Source organism: Lissotriton helveticus, chromosome 9 (assembly GCF_964261635.1).
Source record: "Lissotriton helveticus chromosome 9, aLisHel1.1, whole genome shotgun sequence".
Classification (NCBI taxonomy): Eukaryota; Metazoa; Chordata; class Amphibia; order Caudata; family Salamandridae; genus Lissotriton; species Lissotriton helveticus.
The window spans coordinates 119,515,200-119,535,556 of NC_136070.1; the positions used below are offsets into that span (position 1 = coordinate 119,515,200).

A 20,357-nucleotide genomic window follows, 5' to 3' on the forward strand; every position below is an offset into this window, starting at 1 on the left:
GCTAAATGGGCAGAACCTATTTGCAAAAGGCACCATGGAACTCTAGGTCAACACAAACCGGATAAGGGAAAAAAGTTCATGAATTAGCTAGCCCGAGATACACAGGGTTTACATTGGAATGACCTTAGTTGCTTATGGGTGTTCTAAAACACACATTCCACTGGAGTATACGTTTTGAGCTGAGTCCTAAGGTGGTCTCTTTGTCAAATAACTTACAACAGATTTATATTGTGTACAAATGCTGAATAGATTTAGATTAACCAGTAACCAATGAGGACCTAACATATGTGGCCTTAGATCTGCATGAGCAGCTATAATATTTTCCCTTAACTTTCATTGAGTTGTATCAGTCAATAATAGCCATTTAATGGCTCTGGCAATAGTCCATCTGTAGGTTTTCATCAAAATATGGTGGTAAGCAACGCATTTTAAGATGGGAGCTATTTGATGGGTCGATTAGCAGAATTTGCTTGTCTGGAGATAGGGTGGAAATATCTGAATTTTGTCTCTTGTCTTCTGAAAGACTGATTTTTGATGTAGGAGGGAAGAACATGTGATGCATGTTTAAAGCATATAATGGGATTTGTATAATAATCTTTACGTTTCGAAAGAAGGCGAAAAGTGTAGTTTGTTTGCACAGCCACTTAATCTGTCAGGTCATACGTGGAGAAACGTAGGACGATAAAATGTTGACGATTGCTTGTGAGTTTTCGTTTAGCCCAGGAATGGCAATTTAGAATAAGCCTTGGACATGCCCAAGGATGTACAGGGCAATGTCAGAGAGTCAGCTATTATTAAGTATGCATTTTACCATCAGACATTTTAGTTATAGGATAACAATGACATAAGGGCATGATTGAGCTTCTTTGGATTTGGCTTTCCATATATTACAGGTATTTTTGGATGTAGACTTCATGATTATAGGAACTGAGCATGAAATGGTGAGGAGACCCATATGGTTGTCGAAGGAGTTGGCAGATGTCCAAAACTGTGGTCAAATAACTTTAATATTAAGAATATTCCACACCAGTGGGCATAATTAGGGATGACTCCGCTACGGTATAAATTATAGATGGGTAACTATGAGTTACAGGATGTATTTCACTAAGGGGTTGTAAGTGACATCAAATAGACGAGAAGTCACTTGCAACCCTGAGGCAAAACAAATTCTATATAATTAACTATACTATCATTTTGTTATGTATAGCATCCAAAAATCATACACAAAACATGGCGTCTCTTTCATGTCCAAAATATATTTTTTTAAAACTACCCAGCCTCCTGCCACCTGCCCCACAACTCTGTGCCCTCTTCCCCAGAAGCTGTGCTCCATTTCTAGTGCTGCTCTGAAGACACTTCGAGAGCCCAACCAGAGCAGCCTAGAATTCCTTTATGTAATCAGAGTGTTTTTTCTTAATTCTTTCGTATCGAATTACCAATAATTACAGCAGCCAACGTAATTTGAGAGGCGGTGGGGGAAATGGACAAATTAGCCTTCATGGCCTACAGCGTCAAGCTACTCCCTTCCCATAGTTGGCACCCATCATGAGCTCAAGAACAGCCCCAGGCTCCAGCATACCTTCGCCCACCACCACCCGGCCTTCTACCCCTAAGGCCATCATATTAGCTCAGTCATCCCTCCAGGCCCTAGATCACCGCCTGCGAGTGCAACAGCACCCTGAAGGCATGGCTAAACAAGTCCCGCAAAACCCCAAGAAAGGGCGATATCTTGCTCTGTAAATATGTAATATATATTTGTCCAACAATAATCGCTTCAACTTTTCTTAAAATGTAATCTTGAGTGAATTTGCAACTTGTATATATGTAACTCTAAGCACTAGTATCTGTAGTAGACGAATGTACTTACTACCGTTCTTATGTGAGTTTAGAGGTTATCTGTTTCATATCTTTGATGTAATTTATGAACTCTGAAGTCCTTATGTAATGTAACAGGTTCTATTGTAAAGTGCTTTGACACCTTCGGGTAAAGTTCATGCTATATAAAAATGCATAAGTTATTTAATCAGTTTAGGAAGCACGGCAGATGCTCACGCTGCTGTTCATGTTGCTTTACATTGAGCACGGTTTTCTTTTTAAAAATATTTTTTTATTATGCATTCGTTCAGTATGCAACAATACATGTCGAATGGAAGATATGAACAGCAGGTCAATTGTGGGACATACAGACCACATCCATTTTCAGTGATAACCTTGTCAAATATATTGCGCACTCATTGCCTTGGATGCAGTATTCTACTCCAGAACAGGTTCAGAGCACTGTTTTCTTAGCGCAAAATGTATCTTTACAACTATTTTGGATACAAGGGTGTTTTTTACGCTAAGAAAATAGCGCTAGTAATAGCAAAGTAAGGTAAGGGAAACATCCTACTTCAGTAGCACATTTAGCAAACGGCTGATTATGCTGCTATTCATGCTCTTTTCCATTTAGCGCTATTTCCTAGTGCAAAATGCACCCTCTGATCCATAATGCCAGCAGCGAGTGGGCATTTTAGTGCTAAGAAAATAGTGCTAAATGCAGAATTACTCTTATTGCTGAATTACGCAGAATCTTGTGGCAATTCTGCATAATTTCACTTCAGCTAGTTACACGAGTTACACCCACCCTTACTTACCACCTCCTTACTGGAAAGTAAAAAAAACAATTAAGTGTTACCAATTTTATCTTATGTTTCAGGGGCAAGGCAAAACGTATATGGGACTTAATGACAGCCTGTTTCCTAGTGCCCAAATTCAAAGCATCAAAATATCAATCCATAAAAAGAAAAAAGTCTGAGGAGGTCTCACAGAAAAGGTTAATTTTCTGTAGTAGAATCATTCACGTTTTGGTTGTCGGTGGGGAAGAAGCAATGGTGTATGAATGGGAGGAGGGAACGCCCCAGTACATTAACGATCCTTTACCTACTTTTAGTGCCGATGAGTTGCAAAATGGTTAGTGGCTGGCTGGAATGGTTGTTAAGTGGGGTGGATTGATTTTAATTAGCAATCCTGCTAGAGCTCGCAGAGCACCCACTGCCACTTCCTTTGTCTGCACTTTCTTTATCTTACCTCTCAGCACTGAATGCAGACTCCGTGTCAATATAAACGACCGCTCCATCCAATCCTCCCATGCTGGTTGGTAATGTGGCTATTATGCTCATCATAATGCAAAATTGAGTTTTGCCACAGCCCGAAGGACCAGTTACCTGGAAAAATCGAAATATTGCAATATAAACAAAAATATGCTAAATACTGAACGCTTACGCTTATTGACAATGCAAACAGCTGTTTCTTAAATGCCAGTGGGTTTTAGATTTAGGAGATTATGACAGCTCAAGTGACAAGGGCGGAACAAAGCTGCAGATCCATATCAATGTGGTACAAATAATTAGAAAGAAAATTAAGAACTAAGAGTGAAATATGCAAATGTGTGTAGTGGCCCACGAGATTAAATAGGCTAAAACACACTGATACAAATATAATTTCCTTTAAAGTTGACATCACATCCTCAAACTCTTACTCATTGCTTCTGGAGGGTATAAAAAAATAAAACAACCACATGTTATGTTATGTTAATTTGCATTTGTAAAGCGCCTATCACCCAGAGGTCTCTAAGCGCTGTACGAATACCGCTGAGGAACCCGTCCTGGCCTGTTCCTGTGAGGTGCCCACTCCTGGGCGCCCCAAGGTGAAGCCAGGCATCCTAGCGTTGTTTTGGGGGGTGTGGAGATTAAGCAAGCTATTGCCCAGAGTTGCAGAGTGGGACCCATGATTAGAATAGGCACCGAGGCGAGAATTATCGGGTCCGAAGACATTGAGGTCAAGACCCTGCCGCGACGGGAATTGAACCCTGGTCCCAGGCCAGACCTCTGCATCAGGGTCTGCCGCTCTAACCAGTGAGCCACACTTCTTCAAGTGTACCAGCCATGAGGAAGGCACTCCATGTACTGAAGTTATTCCCCCTCCCACATTCTGCGATACAACTGTACGCTACAATAATCATCCAAGACTTGGTTTGAGCACTATCACCTCATTGTATTCAGTCCCTTCTTGGCACCAGGAGTCCTATACCTATGAAACTCTGGTATGCTCCCTGAATCCTCTGTTCCCAACAGAGAAAGTTTAGGGTTGGTTATCACTGGATGTCCCGCTATCCTTCTTATTTCTTAGTAGATCTGTTGCAAGTATTGAGCAATCTTTGGGCGTTCCCATATGATGTAGAGAAATGTGTGCACTTCTACAGAGTGGTCAATTGGGTTGGGCACCATGCCCATCCACAACAGACTGGCTCGCGGGAAGCAGTGTCTATGAAAGTACTGAAATTGAATGAGCTTAAGGTGCTTAGAGATGATCAGGGTGCACAAGGCAATTTTCGCTCCCAACTATTCTTCATCCATTTTGCCTTCCCAATTTTTCTGCACTTTCGCATATCAAGTGTGTTGATTATGAATGTCCTGTAGATCATAGGAATGCCCCTCTTTCCTAGCTGTTCGAGTGTTACCTGGCTTCTAAAGGGCTGAACTCGGGTACAGACATTAGATTTCCACTGTAGGAATCCAAGGCATGACGGAGCCGCAGATACCTACAAAAAAATAGGAATTAGAGGGCAAATTCTTTGGACAAATGTTAAAAGGTTTTAATACGACTTAAAGTCCAAACATCCTCAGCCTTGAAAATGCAATTAGGCTCCAAGGTTCAATACTGATGAGTTTTGTAAATTGAGAATGCCACTCAACATGTCACTGCGAAGTTTCATTGGTCAATGTATTGTGCAATGAGTGGAAGTGTGTGCTATGTAGACCACAGCGTTCAAAAGTAGTGATTCTAGGAGGTCCAATTCAAGTCACACCGCAGAGTCTGTTGCAGAATAACAACTGATTGATCGGAATTAATTAAGGGGCCCAGTAACAGTTCGATATCAGATTTTCTTAACCCTCCATATGATGGTGGGTGGGATGCTGGAAAAGACTATTGGATGCTACGTGAGCAGGCATAATTTAATGGCTATCCATGATGATTAATGTATTTAGTGATTATGCATCCTCGGAGGACCTTAAGAAATGAAAGTGATGCTGTTCTCTTGTGAACTCAGAGTAGATGGGTATAGTTTACGTCACACAACATTACAGTAAAATTGACATTGGGTATAACTACCCTTCTGGCTTTTCTCTGGTCTCCTCCGCTTTCCAGCCTCTACTAAGTTCACCCCTCAACCCCACCCTAAGTCCACACTCCTGTTGCAACATACTCCAGCACTCTAGACAACATTTGTGGTATACATATCCCACCAGCTACGCCAATATTTGTGGCGAACTTGCCCTCCTCTTCAGGGGGGTCTCCACTTAGGCAATATTTTCCTATATGGTCGATGATGTTTAGGGGAAGATGAGCAACATCCTAAAATAATTGGATGCTCAAAGTATGCTGGTAAACTATGCAGATTTATTGTAGCATGTAGTGGGAGATTAGCCAAAGGGCTCTTGTCTCTGGACAAAGGTCCAGATGTTCATTGGTTTCCTTTAAGGAAATTAATGTTGATGCTGTTGCTTCCAGAATACACCGACCGAAAGCTCTGAATTTTACTTCTTACAGTAATCATATTCGGCTGCTCTGACCCCAGAAACTCTAAAGGCCAGTCACCATTCTGGCACATTCGTAACGACTGCACTGTATATTACAATGGATCTTTATCAGGCCCACCGTCAGATACTGCCCAAAGTAAATAAATACATTCTAGAAACAATGCTCAACCTACCATTGGATGTACGATGATGGACATCAGTTCTCTACATTCATGCAAAGAAAACACATTTTAGGGTATGGTCCATTGTAAAAGAGATGACTGCAAAGGACGATTTAGGCATTCTCTGCTTTTTTAAACATTTTTAAGTCATGTACACCCCTGAGGCAATAGGGAGAGACAGACAGACAGACGAGAGGGGATGGTGAGTACACAGACAACGGAGGATGGGGGAGGAAAAGCAGATGGACAATGGAGACTGGTGGTTAGGAGGGCAAGCAGACAAACAATGGAGGGTGATTAGGTGGGGCTGATGGGCAACCACACGGACAACAGAGTGTGGTTTGGAGGTACGTGGCAACCACATGAATCAAGGAGGGTGGGTGGGAGGGGCAGGAGCAACTACATGGACAATTGAGGGTCAGTGGGCAGGGCTTGAGAAAAACCAGACAGACAATGGAGCGTTGGCAGGAAGTGCTGGGGACAAGCAGATGGACAATGGAGGATTGGGGGGGCAGCGGTAGGCACATGGAGAATGTTGGACTCTGGTAGAGGATCACAGAGCTGGGAGAAGCACACGAGGGAGGCATTTGATAAACACAAACACTCAAAGTGCTTAAAGAAAAAGAAGCAAATTTAGTGCCTGAAAAATAGAGCAGTGGGAGGTCGCAAGTAATGTGTCTATGCACCAGGGGAAGTACAAACACATGAAGAAAAGTAAGTCTTTGGAAGGGGACTGATTAGGAGCAAGCAAATGAGAGTGAAAATAACGCCAACCATTGGTAAGCAATGGGTGACCTATTAGCTCCCTGTAAGGTAGTAAGAGGTCTCACATGAAACAGCGCATGCACGGTATTAGGCAAGACAAAAAAGAACAGGAGAGAATTTTAGCAACTATGATTCAACAGATAAGATTACTGAGTGTAAAGGTGAGCTGGCAGGGTGTTCCAAATTTTCTCACCTGTACAAAAAGTGAGTGTTAGGAGATGGATACTGATTATCATTTTTGTTAAGTTGAACAATTGGCTGCTGATTTCTAAACTGATTGTTCCTAACTGAGCTTTGCATTTTAACAGTTTAAAATAGGGTACCATTAGAAGCACACCGTCCAATGGTTTAAAAAAAAAAAAAAGTATTACTTTTTTTGTTTTTAACTTGTCTATAAAATAATTATCCTGAACTGGTGGAGAAGGAAACAGGAAGAGAGCGCCATCTTGAATTAGTTAGTGCTCTAGATTTGCTGGCAGCACAACAGCACCGCTTGTGTGCCAAACGCAAGCCAATCTACACTCGTCTGGGACATGAGCCAGCCACTATGCCAGCCAGCACACGGTTTGCTGATCAGCTTTTAGACCTGAATCAGGTAAGATCTAAGTTCAACCCATACTTAATAAATACACTCCAAAACAAATACATTCTAAAATAGCAGCCAACTGGGGCCGAGTGCCAACATTAATCTGATAGGAAAAGACAAGACTCCCATAAGACAAGTGTAGGAAAGTAGGATCTGCTTTTATGGTTACCCCTACTCCTTGCCTGGTGTGATGCTGTTTCTGAATAGTCTGACTGAGATCCTGCTAATCAGGACCCCAGCTTCTGTGCTTTCTCGCTTAAATTAACATGGTAAGTACTTAGGTACACCCCAGATTGCCTACTGGTTAAGTCCCTAATTATATGGTACCAAGGTGCAAAGGGCATAGGTACCCCAAGGGTCTCCCATGGACTGAAGCATGTATTATACCACCCAAGGGAGACCACCCAAACTGTGACTATATGCCTGCCATTGCAGCCTGTGTAAGCTGGTGCTAGCACCACTTACGACAAATATGTTTGCTTATATCGAAGGTCACTGCACTTAAAACTTAGAAGTCACCCCTAAGGCAGGCCTTTCAATCCAGAAGGCAGGGTGCTCAGGTTCTAAGTGTGAGGGTGTCCCTGCATGAGCAGGACACCCCTAAAACCTTCGGAGTCCATTCTCCCAGGTTGTAAGTGCATCAGCCATTACGACATATAGAGTGGCCATGTCTCATTACACAATGTCCATTTCTAAACTGGCTGTAATGAATCCTGTCATTTGGCATTAAACATGTTGGAATCATACTTCCACACCATAAACGGTGTGGATGGTATAATTCCATGCACTGTAAACGTCCTCCGGGAGGCCCTCAGTGCTCCCTGTACTAGTCTTCCAGAACTGGACAGCAAGCTAGGGCTGCTGCTGACCAGGGACATGTTTCTGCCCTCCTGCTGCTGAGCCAAGCTCGAGCAAGGGAGCAAAAGACACAATTGATGGACGGAATGCAGAACAAATCAAAACATTGACCCCCAGTCAAGAGATCTGGATTAAAACCATAATTCTTTTGCTCACCATGCCACTCCAGTGTAGACCTGGCCGTATGCAAATCAGCCTTGACCCTGTGCCTCATGAGAACTGTCCAGCCCGAAGTGCCAAGCCAGGTCCTTGCTGGACCGGAAACAATCATCCTAGGACCGGTTTTGGGGTTTTACCCCTCATCAGCCAGAATAGCTAGAATGCAGTGGCACAGTGAGCCCGGGACCCACGTCTGGGCATCCCCAGTGCACTTAAAGCGAGGGAGCAAAAGACACACAATTGATAGACAGAATGCAGAACAGATCAAAACAATCACAACCAGTCAAGAGATCTGGTTTAAATCCATCATTCTTTTGCTCACCATGCCACCCGTGTTTAGACCTGGCCATATGCAAATCAGCCATGACCCTGTGCCTCACGTGAACAGTCTAGCCCGAACTGCCAAGCCAGGTCCTCGCTGGACCAGAAAGAAGCATCCTAGGACTGGTTTCGGGGTTTCACCCGTCATCAGCCAGAATAGCTTGAATCTAGTGGCACAGTGAACCCGGGAGTAAGGTATAGCAGAACAATAGATATCCTGTCCCAGGGAGGTGTGACCATGTGAGAAGTTGGCCTGGTAGGGGATGTTTCCAATTCTGGAACCACCTACTACCTGACCAAACAATCCCCTTATGGTGTCTGGTTGTAAGTCAACCTTATTAGACAAGCTATCCTAGTGGTAGCATGGACTAAGCAGCCTAAAGGCTTAACTTAAGAGGTCGTGTTAAGCGAGCTGTTTTACCACATACAATCCTGTAATACCAAATGAAAGGACACCACACAAGTATATATTATAAAAATATATGTGTTTATTACTAAAAACAATCCCCAGTATTCTTTATGAATAAAGGGGCACAAGCGTTAAATCAAAAGCACTGTTTAAACATACAAAGTTGCACAATTATGGATGAGGGCAGGGGGCCACTCAAACCATATACTAAACAAGTGGTATAAGAGAGGCCACTCGAACAGTGGTTAGGCCTAGGGCCTAGGGAATCGCTGGGAGCAGTCAGGACAAGCAATGCTGAAGTCGGGAATGGCCCTCGGGATTCGGGAGATGTGCGGAAAGCGCACGCATGCACCAATGTTAACCAATGGTGCGTAAAAGTCAAATAGTTAAAGTTTAAGGACACTTCCGCTGAACCTAGAGGAACAAAACTTAACACACAGACCCTAGAGGTGTGCACCAGTGTGGGAACACCGGCGGAGCAAAGTTACCTCACCCACAGGAAGTGGGTGCACAGGGTCGAAGTGGCGTCGGGTTTTGACACGCAGGCTCTTGGTGCTTGAAGCTGAAAGGGCTGCAGGCAGGGTGAAGACGAAGTGTCCGGTGGAGTCCAAGGGTGGACTCAAGTTGTAGAGTACCTGAAAGCAGAGGGGACAGAGTCTGGGTCACTCAGCAGTGACCAGGGTGGAACCAGGACGGAACCAGGCAATGTCGGGCGCAATCAGGTGGTCGTCGAGGCGCTTCTCTTCGCTGTCACGTGGGCTCTGGGGCATCTGCGACGTCCAGGAGCAGGTCACGATCTGTCCCACGCAGGCTCTCACCGTCGGTGCAGTCGGCTTCCGGTTTGGAGCAAACAAGCCTTGGTAAGAGCAATCCACGCGGGATTGGAAGATGGCGTCTCACTCGGACCAGGAAGGTCAGAGTCGGGGCTCCCTTTCAGGGGAGCTGGTGTGGATCTGGAGCAACCAGAATCACGAGTCTTCTTTTGTAGTTCGTCGGCACAGGGACCACAAGCCAGCTGGCAAGTGACCGGGCCAACGCGTTGAGCCAAATCGTGCCAAAGGGCCCCACGCAGCACTCGTCGAGTGTGGAGGGCTGAACTTCGGCTCAGGAGTAGCTCAGGGTGGGGGCTTCTCAAACCCCGGTGTACAGCTTCGAGGGTCACTCGTGGGCTGCACGGTCAGCGTCTCGTGGTCACTTCAAGATGGCGTGCCCCACGCTTCCGGTCGCCTCCACGGGTCTCAGCTTTGCAGGGACTGTGGATCGGGCTGTTAGAAGCTGGGCAAGCTTGATCTCGTCGATCTCAGTCGCTCGAGTTCCGGCGGGAACTGCAACCAAGTAGACGTCGAGGGCTGGATGGTGCCTGCTGCTGCAGGGTGGTCACTCCTTGACCACAAGGGAGATTCTTCGGGCTTCCACGTTGAGATGGAGGGCGAAGGGTCCAGAATATCGTTTCAAATGTTTCTTCCAGGAAATCTGATGTGCATTGGCACTGCTCCCACTCTTATTCGAATCTGGTGGGCGTGATTACCTGCTAGGTCCCCTCCTATGGGTGGGACCCAGGAAGTGGGTGGATACACCCCCTTCCTTTGATCCAGGCCGCCCTGGCACGAGGGCTGGAGTGCCCCAGAACCGGTTTGGCCGGATTATGCAAGGGGCAGCCTTGTGCGCCCCAGGCAGTGTCTGGTTTCTTTCAAACCTCCCTGCTACAATACACTATCTCCTGTCTGGAGGGCGGTGACACCCTCCTGTGACAGGAAACCCTTTGTCCAGGACCCCCTTGACTGGGTTTCGGTCAGCTCCAGGGGTCCAGACATTTGTCTGTGGCAGAGGCATCCATTTTGGGGATCTTAAGGTCTTTGGAGAAATCAACCGCATTAAAGTAAAGTAACATGTCTTACCCCTCTAGAGGGGTGGAATGCCATCCCCGTCGCCAGAACTGGCGAGGGGATGGTATTCCAAAGCGTATGACACCTTACACGACATGTTTTGATAAAGCCAAACCAGAGTTGCTAAATAACCGCGAGGATTATAAGGCACTTAATAGTATATGGTATGGCATTATCCTGAAACAGCTTAGGGATTTGTTCCCGACGGCTGCAGACAGGCTCAGCTCATGCTAGAGCTCCATCTCACATAAAAACCATGCACCCAGCCTCCAGGATTGGTGAGGCCTGTCTATAGGAGTGGCTCACAGGTTTACATGTGTCCAGATATAGGTTTAGACATAGGTATACTATATCTAAGCAAGGGGTGTGTACACCACCTTACCCCAGCTGAGTGATCAGCCAGTTGTGTCAATTTAAGAACCAGCCAGGGGTGGCAAAAGATATGCTGCAGCCCCTGGTAGGCCTTAGTGGCTCCTGTGCCCTGTGCACCTATAGTGCATTCTACAGGGGCTGACAAGGAGTCCATTTCCAATTGGTATGTGCCTATAGCACATGTGTCATTAATTTAGTGAGAGAACAGCAGGCTGGGGGTCTGATCAGCAGGCCCACAGCCTCAGTAGTCGAAAACCAGTGAAGCAAAAAGCAAAAATTTGGGGTGACCATAGGATAGCAGACCCTACTCTCCTACACAACCCCCCCCCAAACGCAGGGACATTAAACTAACCTTGACCAGATAAGTCTTCATGTTCTAAGTGGAAGTACCTGGAGAGACCATCTGCATTACCATGGTCAGTCCCTGGGCGGTGCTCCACTGTAAAGTCCATCCCCTGTAGGGAAATGGACCACCTGAGCAGTTTGGGATTTTCACCCTTCATCTGATTAAGCCATAAGAGGGGCTTATGGTCTGTTTGCACCAGGAAGTGAGTTCCAAACAAGTAGGACCTCAACTTCTTTAATGCCCAAACCACAGCAAAGGCCTCCCTCTCAATGGCTGACCAACGTTTCTCTCTTGGGGTTAGCCTCCTGCTAATGAAAGCAATTGGCTGGTCTTGACCATCTTGATTAAGTTGTGAGAGTACAGCTCCCACCCCCAACTCAGAAGCATCTGTCTGAACAATGAACTGTTTGGAGTAGTCAGGACTCTTTAGGATAGGTGCAGAGCACATGGCCTTCTTCAGGTCTTCAAATGCCTTCTGACAGCTAACTGTCCACTGAACCTTTTTTGGCATCTTCTTGGATGTCAAGTCATTTAATGGTGTCACTATAGACCCATAGTTTTTCACAAACTTTCTGTAATACCCAGTCAGGCCCAAGAAGGCTCTGACTTGTGTCTGGGTAACTGGAGGAGCCCAGTCCTGTATGGCCTGGATTTTGCTTTCCAGTGGCTGAACCTGGCCTCCACCTACTAGGTGGCCCAGGTATACAACCTTACTCTGCCCTATCTGGCACTTTGTGGCCTTGATAGTTAGGCCTGCCTTTTGCAGGGCCTCCAAAACTTTCTTCAGGTGGATCAGGTGATCCTCCCAGGTGGAGCTAAAGACAGCAATATCATCCAGATAAGCTGCACAAAAGTCATCCAACCCAGTAAGGACTTGGTTCACCAACCTTTGAAAAGTGGCAGGTGCATTCTTCAAACCAAAGGGCATTACCACAAACTGATAATGTCCACTAGGGGTAGAGAATGCTGTTTTGGCTTTTGACTCCTCAGCTAGTCTGATTTGCCAGTAGCCAGCTGTCAGATCAAATGTGCTCAGAAACTTGGCAGAAGCCAATCTGTCAATGAGCTCATCTGCTCTTGGAATGGGGTGAGCATCTGTCCTAGTGACAGCATTGAGGCCCCTGTAATCCACGCAAAACCTCATTTCTCTCTTACCATCTTGGGTATGAGGTTTTGGCACCAGGACTACTGGGCTGGCCCATGGGCTCTCTGATGGCTCAATCACTCCAAGCTCCAACATCTTTTGCACCTCAGCCTTGATGCAATCCCTGACATGATCAGGTTGCCTGTAGATCTTATTCTTGACAGGCAGACTGTCACCAGTGTCCACAACATGGGTACACCAGTCAGTTTGGCTGGGTGTGAGTGAAAACATTTGCCTGTGAGCCTGCAAAACTTGTCTGCAGTCCCTCTGTTGCTGGTCAGTGAGGCTGCCTGCCAAGGCTACTCCATCAACTGAACCATCATCAGGGTTCTGGGAAAGCAGGTCTGGGAGAGGGTCACTCTCTTCCTCCTGTTCCCCATCTGTGGCCATGAGCAAGCTCATGTCCTCCCTGTCTACAAATGCTTTCAAGCGATTCACATGGATTACCCTGTGAGGGCTCCTGGGTGTTCCAAAGTCTACCAAGTAGGTGACTTCCCCTTTCTTTTCAATAATAGGATAGGGTCCACTCCATTTGTCTTGGAGTGCTGCTGGAGCCACTGGCTCCAGTACCCATACCTTCTGTCCTGGTTGGAACTCTACCAGCACAGCCTTTTGGTCATGCCAAGCTTTCTGCAATTCTTGGCTGGCCTCCAGGTTTTTGGATGCTCTTTCCATGTACTCAGCCATCCTGGAGCGGAGACCAAGTACATAGTCCACTATGTCTAGTTTGGGCTTTTTGAGAGGTAACTCCCATCCTTCCTTCACCAAACACAATGGACCTCTCACAGGGTGGCCAAACAAAAGTTCAAAAGGGCTGTAGCCAACCCCCTTCTGTGGGACCTCCCTGTAAGCAAAGAGCAGGCAGGGTAAAAGAATGTCCCATTTCCGCCTGAGCTTCTCTGGTAATCCTTTTATCATGCCTTTAAGGGTCTTGTTAAATCTCTCCACAAGCCCATTGCATTGTGGATGATATGGGGTGGTAAACTTATAGTTTACTCCACATTCCTTCCACATTGCTTTTAGATAGCTGGACATAAAATTTGTCCCTCTATCTGATAGTACCTCCTTAGGAAAGCCCACTCTTGAGAAAACTGCAATGAGGGCTTTTGCCACCACAGGTGCTGTGGTGGTCCTTAGGGGAATAGCCTCTGGGTACCTGGTGGCATGATCCACTACCACCAGTATGAATCTGTTCCCAGATGCTGTTTGGGGGTCCATTGGACCCACAATATCAATTCCAACTCTCTCAAAGGGGACCCCCACCACAGGTAGTGGTATTAGGGGGGCCTTTGTTGTGCCACCTGACTTACCACTGGCTTGGCAAGTGACACAGGAGCGACAAAACTCCTTGACATCCTCTGACATGTGAGGCCAGTGAAAGTGTGGAACAAGCCTGTCCCACGTCTTGTTCTGGCCTAAGTGTCCTGCAAGGGGAATATCATGGGCCAAGGTAAGGAGGAATCCCCTAAACTGCAGAGGTATCACCAACCTCCTGGTCATGCCAGGCTTGGGGGCTCTAGCCTCTGAGTAAAGGAGTCCCTCATCCCAATACACAGTATGGGTACCTTGGGCATCCCCAGCAGCCTCAGCAGCAGCCTGCTGTCTGAGGGGTTCAAGGGAAGGGCAATCTAATTGAGCCTGCCTCAGGTCTGCCCTTGAGGGTCCCCCTGTCCCCAGAAACTCAACCTGGTCAGGTTCAAGCTCCTCAGAGACAGTCTCCTCTTGGACTGCAGAATCAGTTTCCTCTGAAACCTGATCCTCAACCTGGGGCAAGGTGGAAGGCGAGGCCTTTCCTCTCTTGCTCCTTCTCTTGGGTTGTGGCTGGTCTATTGTCTCAAGATCCACCACTGGTTCAGGAAGGCGCTTCTTAGCCTGAGCCCTTGTCATGGCAAGGACATGCTCTGAAATCCCTAGCATTTCTGCATGAGTCCTGTACTCCACTTCTGACCATGCTGAGCTTTCAAGGTCATTGCCTAACAGACAGTCTACTGGTAGGTCTGCACTCACCACAACTTTCTTTAGGCCATCAACCCCTCCCCAGGAGAAGTTCACAACTGCCACACTATGGGAGGTAGTGGAGTTGCTTGCATTGGTTACTAGGTAGCTCTCTCCTAGTACAATCTGTCCAGGGTCCACAAAGCCAGGGGTCACCATGGTGACACTAGCACATGTGTCCCTGTAAGCTTGAGCCAGTTTCTCATTTATTAAGGGAGTCTGCCTGTATTTGCCCAGGTTAGTGGGGCTTACTGCAGTGGGCAACTCAATGTCCACATCATACAGGAGAACTGCCTGTGTAGGGACTCTGACTAGGCCAGATCCTACTTCAATACCCAGGGTCAACCCAGCTACACCCTTGGACTGTGTTCCACCACTGCTTACTGTACTTGGGGTTGCAGTTGCTTTAGGAGCTGTAGTGGTGGGGACTGGATTTGCCTTGGTGCACTCACTGCCCCAGTGTGAAACTGATTTGCAGGTATTACACCAAGGTGTCTTTGGACCTTTGTTCTTCTTCTTCTTGTTACCATTTTGGGAACCACCCTCCTTACTATTAGTTTGGGGGCCTGAAGACTTCTGGTCTTTTTCTTTATCTTCCTGATTCTGATTACCACCCTTCTGGTCTGTTTTCTTCTGGTCACCACCTTGGTTCTGGGGTTTCTGCTTAATCCTTGTTCTGACCCATTTGTCTGCCTTCTTTCCCAATTCTTGGGGAGAGGTCAGATCAGAGTCAATAAGGTATTGATGCAACAGCTGGTTTGTACAGTTATTAAGGATCTGTTCTCTCATCATAAGATTGTACAATCCTGTATAGTCTGAAACTTTACTTCCCTGTAACCAACCCTCCAAAGCCTTAGTGGCACACTCCACAAAATCAGTCCAGTCTTGAGTCTGTGCTTTCTGGGTGTCTCTGAACAACAACCTGTATTGCTCAGTGGTTAGGCCATACCCTTCAATGAGAGCACTCTTCAAAACAGAGTAGTTTTTGGCATCCTCAGGTCTAACTGTGAGGAGCCTGTCTCTCCCTTTCTCAGAAAAGGAGTACCACAAAATTGCAGCCCACTGGTTCTCAGGAACCTGCTGTACCATGCAGGCTCTCTCAAGAGCAGTCATCCATTTGTGGATGTCATCCCCTTCTTTAAAGGGGGGCACAATCTTGGTCAGGTTTCTATTGTCATAGGCCCTGTCTTTTTCTCTTGGAAAATTGCTGCCACCAGTGACATCTAAGCCACTTAATTTCTGCTCTCTTGCCAAGGCAAGTCTAGCTTGAGCCAAGGCTACCTCCTCCCTCTCTATCTGGAGTTTGACAGCCCTCATTCTGGCCCTATGCTCTAACTTTTGAGAAGTATTCATGCCTCTCTGTGATTCCCTGGAGGCACTAGAAAGATGAGAGTCTCCTGAGGGAGATCTCACTCTTCTGTTGCCTGGGAGAATCATTTGTTGGGATCTGGGGAGGTGCTGGCCCTCTCCATTTCCCAGTAGGTCCAAGTTGGCCTGGCTAAGCCTACCAACTGGAGCCTGGCTACCCTGATCCTGTACTTCTAAGTCCTCAACTTCGGAGTCCTCATCCAAGTCATCATCATCCTCCTCTTCAGGGGGATCAACTGCAGGGGGGTTCCCTCCAGTTCCTGTATCTAGGGAAGCTGCTTTTGCCCTCTCTAAGTCATCCTGTTCTAGGAGTCCTATCAGGATTAGGCAGGTGGGGCTTCTGCCCCTTTTTAACCCTCTTGCTTTGCACAAGACAATCAAGTCTCTGCGGGTTAGTTTGTCATATCCAGAAGTTGCCTGGGTAGGGTCAACTGTCACAGGACTAGACCCTGAGGCCTTTCCTGTGTCGGACATGGTTACTAGTGAGGTGTAAGTGGTGCACTTACCTACACTAAGTGTTTTCCTACTGGACCTTGCTAGTGAGTTGTAGTCAGGGGTGTGCTACTCCCTTCAACCTACAACTACTAAGTTCAGTAGAACTTAATATGCTAAGCTTTTGATTTTATATGTACCTAGAGGTACTTGATGTGATCTTTCAATTTGATATAAAGATTGCAATGGTAAAACAACAGCAAGCTCAAATCCGCACCGCTGCTCACCAATGTGAGAAGTTGGCCTGGTAGGGGATGTTTCCAATTCTGGAACCACCTACTACCTGACCAAACAATCCCCTTATGGTGTCTGGTTGTAAGTCAACCTTATTAGACAAGCTATCCTAGTGGTAGCATGGACTAAGCAGCCTAAAGGCTTAACTTAAGAGGTCGTGTTAAGCGAGCTGTTTTACCACATACAATCCTGTAATACCAAATGAAAGGACACCACACAAGTATATATTATAAAAATATATGTGTTTATTACTAAAAACAATCCCCAGTATTCTTTATGAATAAAGGGGCACAAGCGTTAAATCAAAAGCACTGTTTAAACATACAAAGTTGCACAATTATGGATGAGGGCAGGGGGCCACTCAAACCATATACTAAACAAGTGGTATAAGAGAGGCCACTCGAACAGTGGTTAGGCCTAGGGCCTAGGGAATCGCTGGGAGCAGTCAGGACAAGCAATGCTGAAGTCGGGAATGGCCCTCGGGATTCGGGAGATGTGCGGAAAGCGCACGCATGCACCAATGTTAACCAATGGTGCGTAAAAGTCAAATAGTTAAAGTTTAAGGACACTTCCGCTGAACCTAGAGGAACAAAACTTAACACACAGACCCTAGAGGTGTGCACCAGTGTGGGAACACCGGCGGAGCAAAGTTACCTCACCCACAGGAAGTGGGTGCACAGGGTCGAAGTGGCGTCGGGTTTTGACACGCAGGCTCTTGGTGCTTGAAGCTGAAAGGGCTGCAGGCAGGGTGAAGACGAAGTGTCCGGTGGAGTCCAAGGGTGGACTCAAGTTGTAGAGTACCTGAAAGCAGAGGGGACAGAGTCTGGGTCACTCAGCAGTGACCAGGGTGGAACCAGGACGGAACCAGGCAATGTCGGGCGCAATCAGGTGGTCGTCGAGGCGCTTCTCTTCGCTGTCACGTGGGCTCTGGGGCATCTGCGACGTCCAGGAGCAGGTCACGATCTGTCCCACGCAGGCTCTCACCGTCGGTGCAGTCGGCTTCCGGTTTGGAGCAAACAAGCCTTGGTAAGAGCAATCCACGCGGGATTGGAAGATGGCGTCTCACTCGGACCAGGAAGGTCAGAGTCGGGGCTCCCTTTCAGGGGAGCTGGTGTGGATCTGGAGCAACCAGAATCACGAGTCTTCTTTTGTAGTTCGTCGGCACAGGGACCACAAGCCAGCTGGCAAGTGACCGGGCCAACGCGTTGAGCCAAATCGTGCCAAAGGGCCCCACGCAGCACTCGTCGAGTGTGGAGGGCTGAACTTCGGCTCAGGAGTAGCTCAGGGTGGGGGCTTCTCAAACCCCGGTGTACAGCTTCGAGGGTCACTCGTGGGCTGCACGGTCAGCGTCTCGTGGTCACTTCAAGATGGCGTGCCCCACGCTTCCGGTCGCCTCCACGGGTCTCAGCTTTGCAGGGACTGTGGATCGGGCTGTTAGAAGCTGGGCAAGCTTGATCTCGTCGATCTCAGTCGCTCGAGTTCCGGCGGGAACTGCAACCAAGTAGACGTCGAGGGCTGGATGGTGCCTGCTGCTGCAGGGTGGTCACTCCTTGACCACAAGGGAGATTCTTCGGGCTTCCACGTTGAGATGGAGGGCGAAGGGTCCAGAATATCGTTTCAAATGTTTCTTCCAGGAAATCTGATGTGCATTGGCACTGCTCCCACTCTTATTCGAATCTGGTGGGCGTGATTACCTGCTAGGTCCCCTCCTATGGGTGGGACCCAGGAAGTGGGTGGATACACCCCCTTCCTTTGATCCAGGCCGCCCTGGCACGAGGGCTGGAGTGCCCCAGAACCGGTTTGGCCGGATTATGCAAGGGGCAGCCTTGTGCGCCCCAGGCAGTGTCTGGTTTCTTTCAAACCTCCCTGCTACAATACACTATCTCCTGTCTGGAGGGCGGTGACACCCTCCTGTGACAGGAAACCCTTTGTCCAGGACCCCCTTGACTGGGTTTCGGTCAGCTCCAGGGGTCCAGACATTTGTCTGTGGCAGAGGCATCCATTTTGGGGATCTTAAGGTCTTTGGAGAAATCAACCGCATTAAAGTAAAGTAACATGTCTTACCCCTCTAGAGGGGTGGAATGCCATCCCCGTCGCCAGAACTGGCGAGGGGATGGTATTCCAAAGCGTATGACACCTTACACGACATGTTTTGATAAAGCCAAACCAGAGTTGCTAAATAACCGCGAGGATTATAAGGCACTTAATAGTATATGGTATGGCATTATCCTGAAACAGCTTAGGGATTTGTTCCCGACGGCTGCAGACAGGCTCAGCTCATGCTAGAGCTCCATCTCACATAAAAACCATGCACCCAGCCTCCAGGATTGGTGAGGCCTGTCTATAGGAGTGGCTCACAGGTTTACATGTGTCCAGATATAGGTTTAGACATAGGTATACTATATCTAAGCAAGGGGTGTGTACACCACCTTACCCCAGCTGAGTGATCAGCCAGTTGTGTCAATTTAAGAACCAGCCAGGGGTGGCAAAAGATATGCTGCAGCCCCTGGTAGGCCTTAGTGGCTCCTGTGCCCTGTGCACCTATAGTGCATTCTACAGGGGCTGACAAGGAGTCCATTTCCAATTGGTATGTGCCTATAGCACATGTGTCATTAATTTAGTGAGAGAACAGCAGGCTGGGGGTCTGATCAGCAGGCCCACAGCCTCAGTAGTCGAAAACCAGTGAAGCAAAAAGCAAAAATTTGGGGTGACCATAGGATAGCAGACCCTACTCTCCTACAGACCACCTCCCAGACAAGGTTTAGTGTATTGGGGTACAGGGGGTGCACTTGTCAGCACCACTGAGACTGCTTGAAGGGCACATGTGGTGCTCTCCTTGCATACACCAGTTCAAACCAGTTCAGGACAGCATTGGGTCCCTTTCTTTTCCCAAACTGGACAAAGGCCTCCTCTGTCCAACCCCTCCTCTGGGAGGGGCCTCTGAATCGTCCCAACCCTTACCTTAGGTTACGTAAGGCCTTACCTGTGGGTGGGTCCCTAGCTTCGTCGTGGGATAATATTCAGATCAGACACCACTTGAAATTCAACCGCTTGGGCACTCTGGACTTCGCTGGACTCTGCTCTGGGCAAAGAGACTGCAAGTGGGAAGACTCCTGCTGCTCCTGGTCTCTTCTTCCTGCTCGTCTACAGTAATAACTGTGCCTGTGCTCCATACAAGATCCTTATATTGCCTGTGGACATTCAAGACACCTGAAGGAATCTCCCCTGAAGTGAAGGAGTCACTTCCCTGCATCTGCAGGCACTGCTACAAAGTTGACCGGTCTGCTACTCCTGGGCTCCCAAGGACACCGTAAGGCTCAGCAACACAGGTGGTGGTTCTTCAACTCCCTCAAGGCCTGCACAATCCTCTTGCCAAGTGTGAGGCTAGTATCCCTTGTCGGAACCGCCGGAATCGAACCCCTGTGCACTGCATCAACTTGCCGTTGCCAAGGCTTGTTGGCTTTCTTCCTCAGAGATCTTCAGGCTCCAACAAGCTCTAACCTCAAGCATCTCCTGCAGCCAAGATCTTTGCCTGCACCACATCCCTTGCACCATGGGCCTTTCATCATTTGGTTTTTCCTTTGAAGTAGGGGTGACTTCAAAGCAAGCCTTTGAAGTGCACCGGTCCCTTCCTTTCATTAAAAGGAAACTAATTAAAGAAGCAATAGCAAACAGCCCAAGT

The 20,357-nt window shown here is 47.5% G+C and overlaps 1 protein-coding gene across 2 annotated transcripts in view; it reads right to left on the bottom strand.

The window, feature by feature from the left end:
- The window catches only part of RAD51B (RAD51 paralog B), a 202,461-nt gene that overhangs the window by 136,925 nt on the left and 45,179 nt on the right, over positions 1-20,357 (bottom strand). For both annotated transcript variants that reach the window (XM_078662007.1, XM_078662006.1), the window contains exon 4: positions 3,067-3,203. In XM_078662007.1, the coding sequence (XP_078518133.1) occupies positions 3,067-3,203 (137 nt within the window). The remainder of the gene's footprint in view (positions 1-3,066; positions 3,204-20,357) is intronic.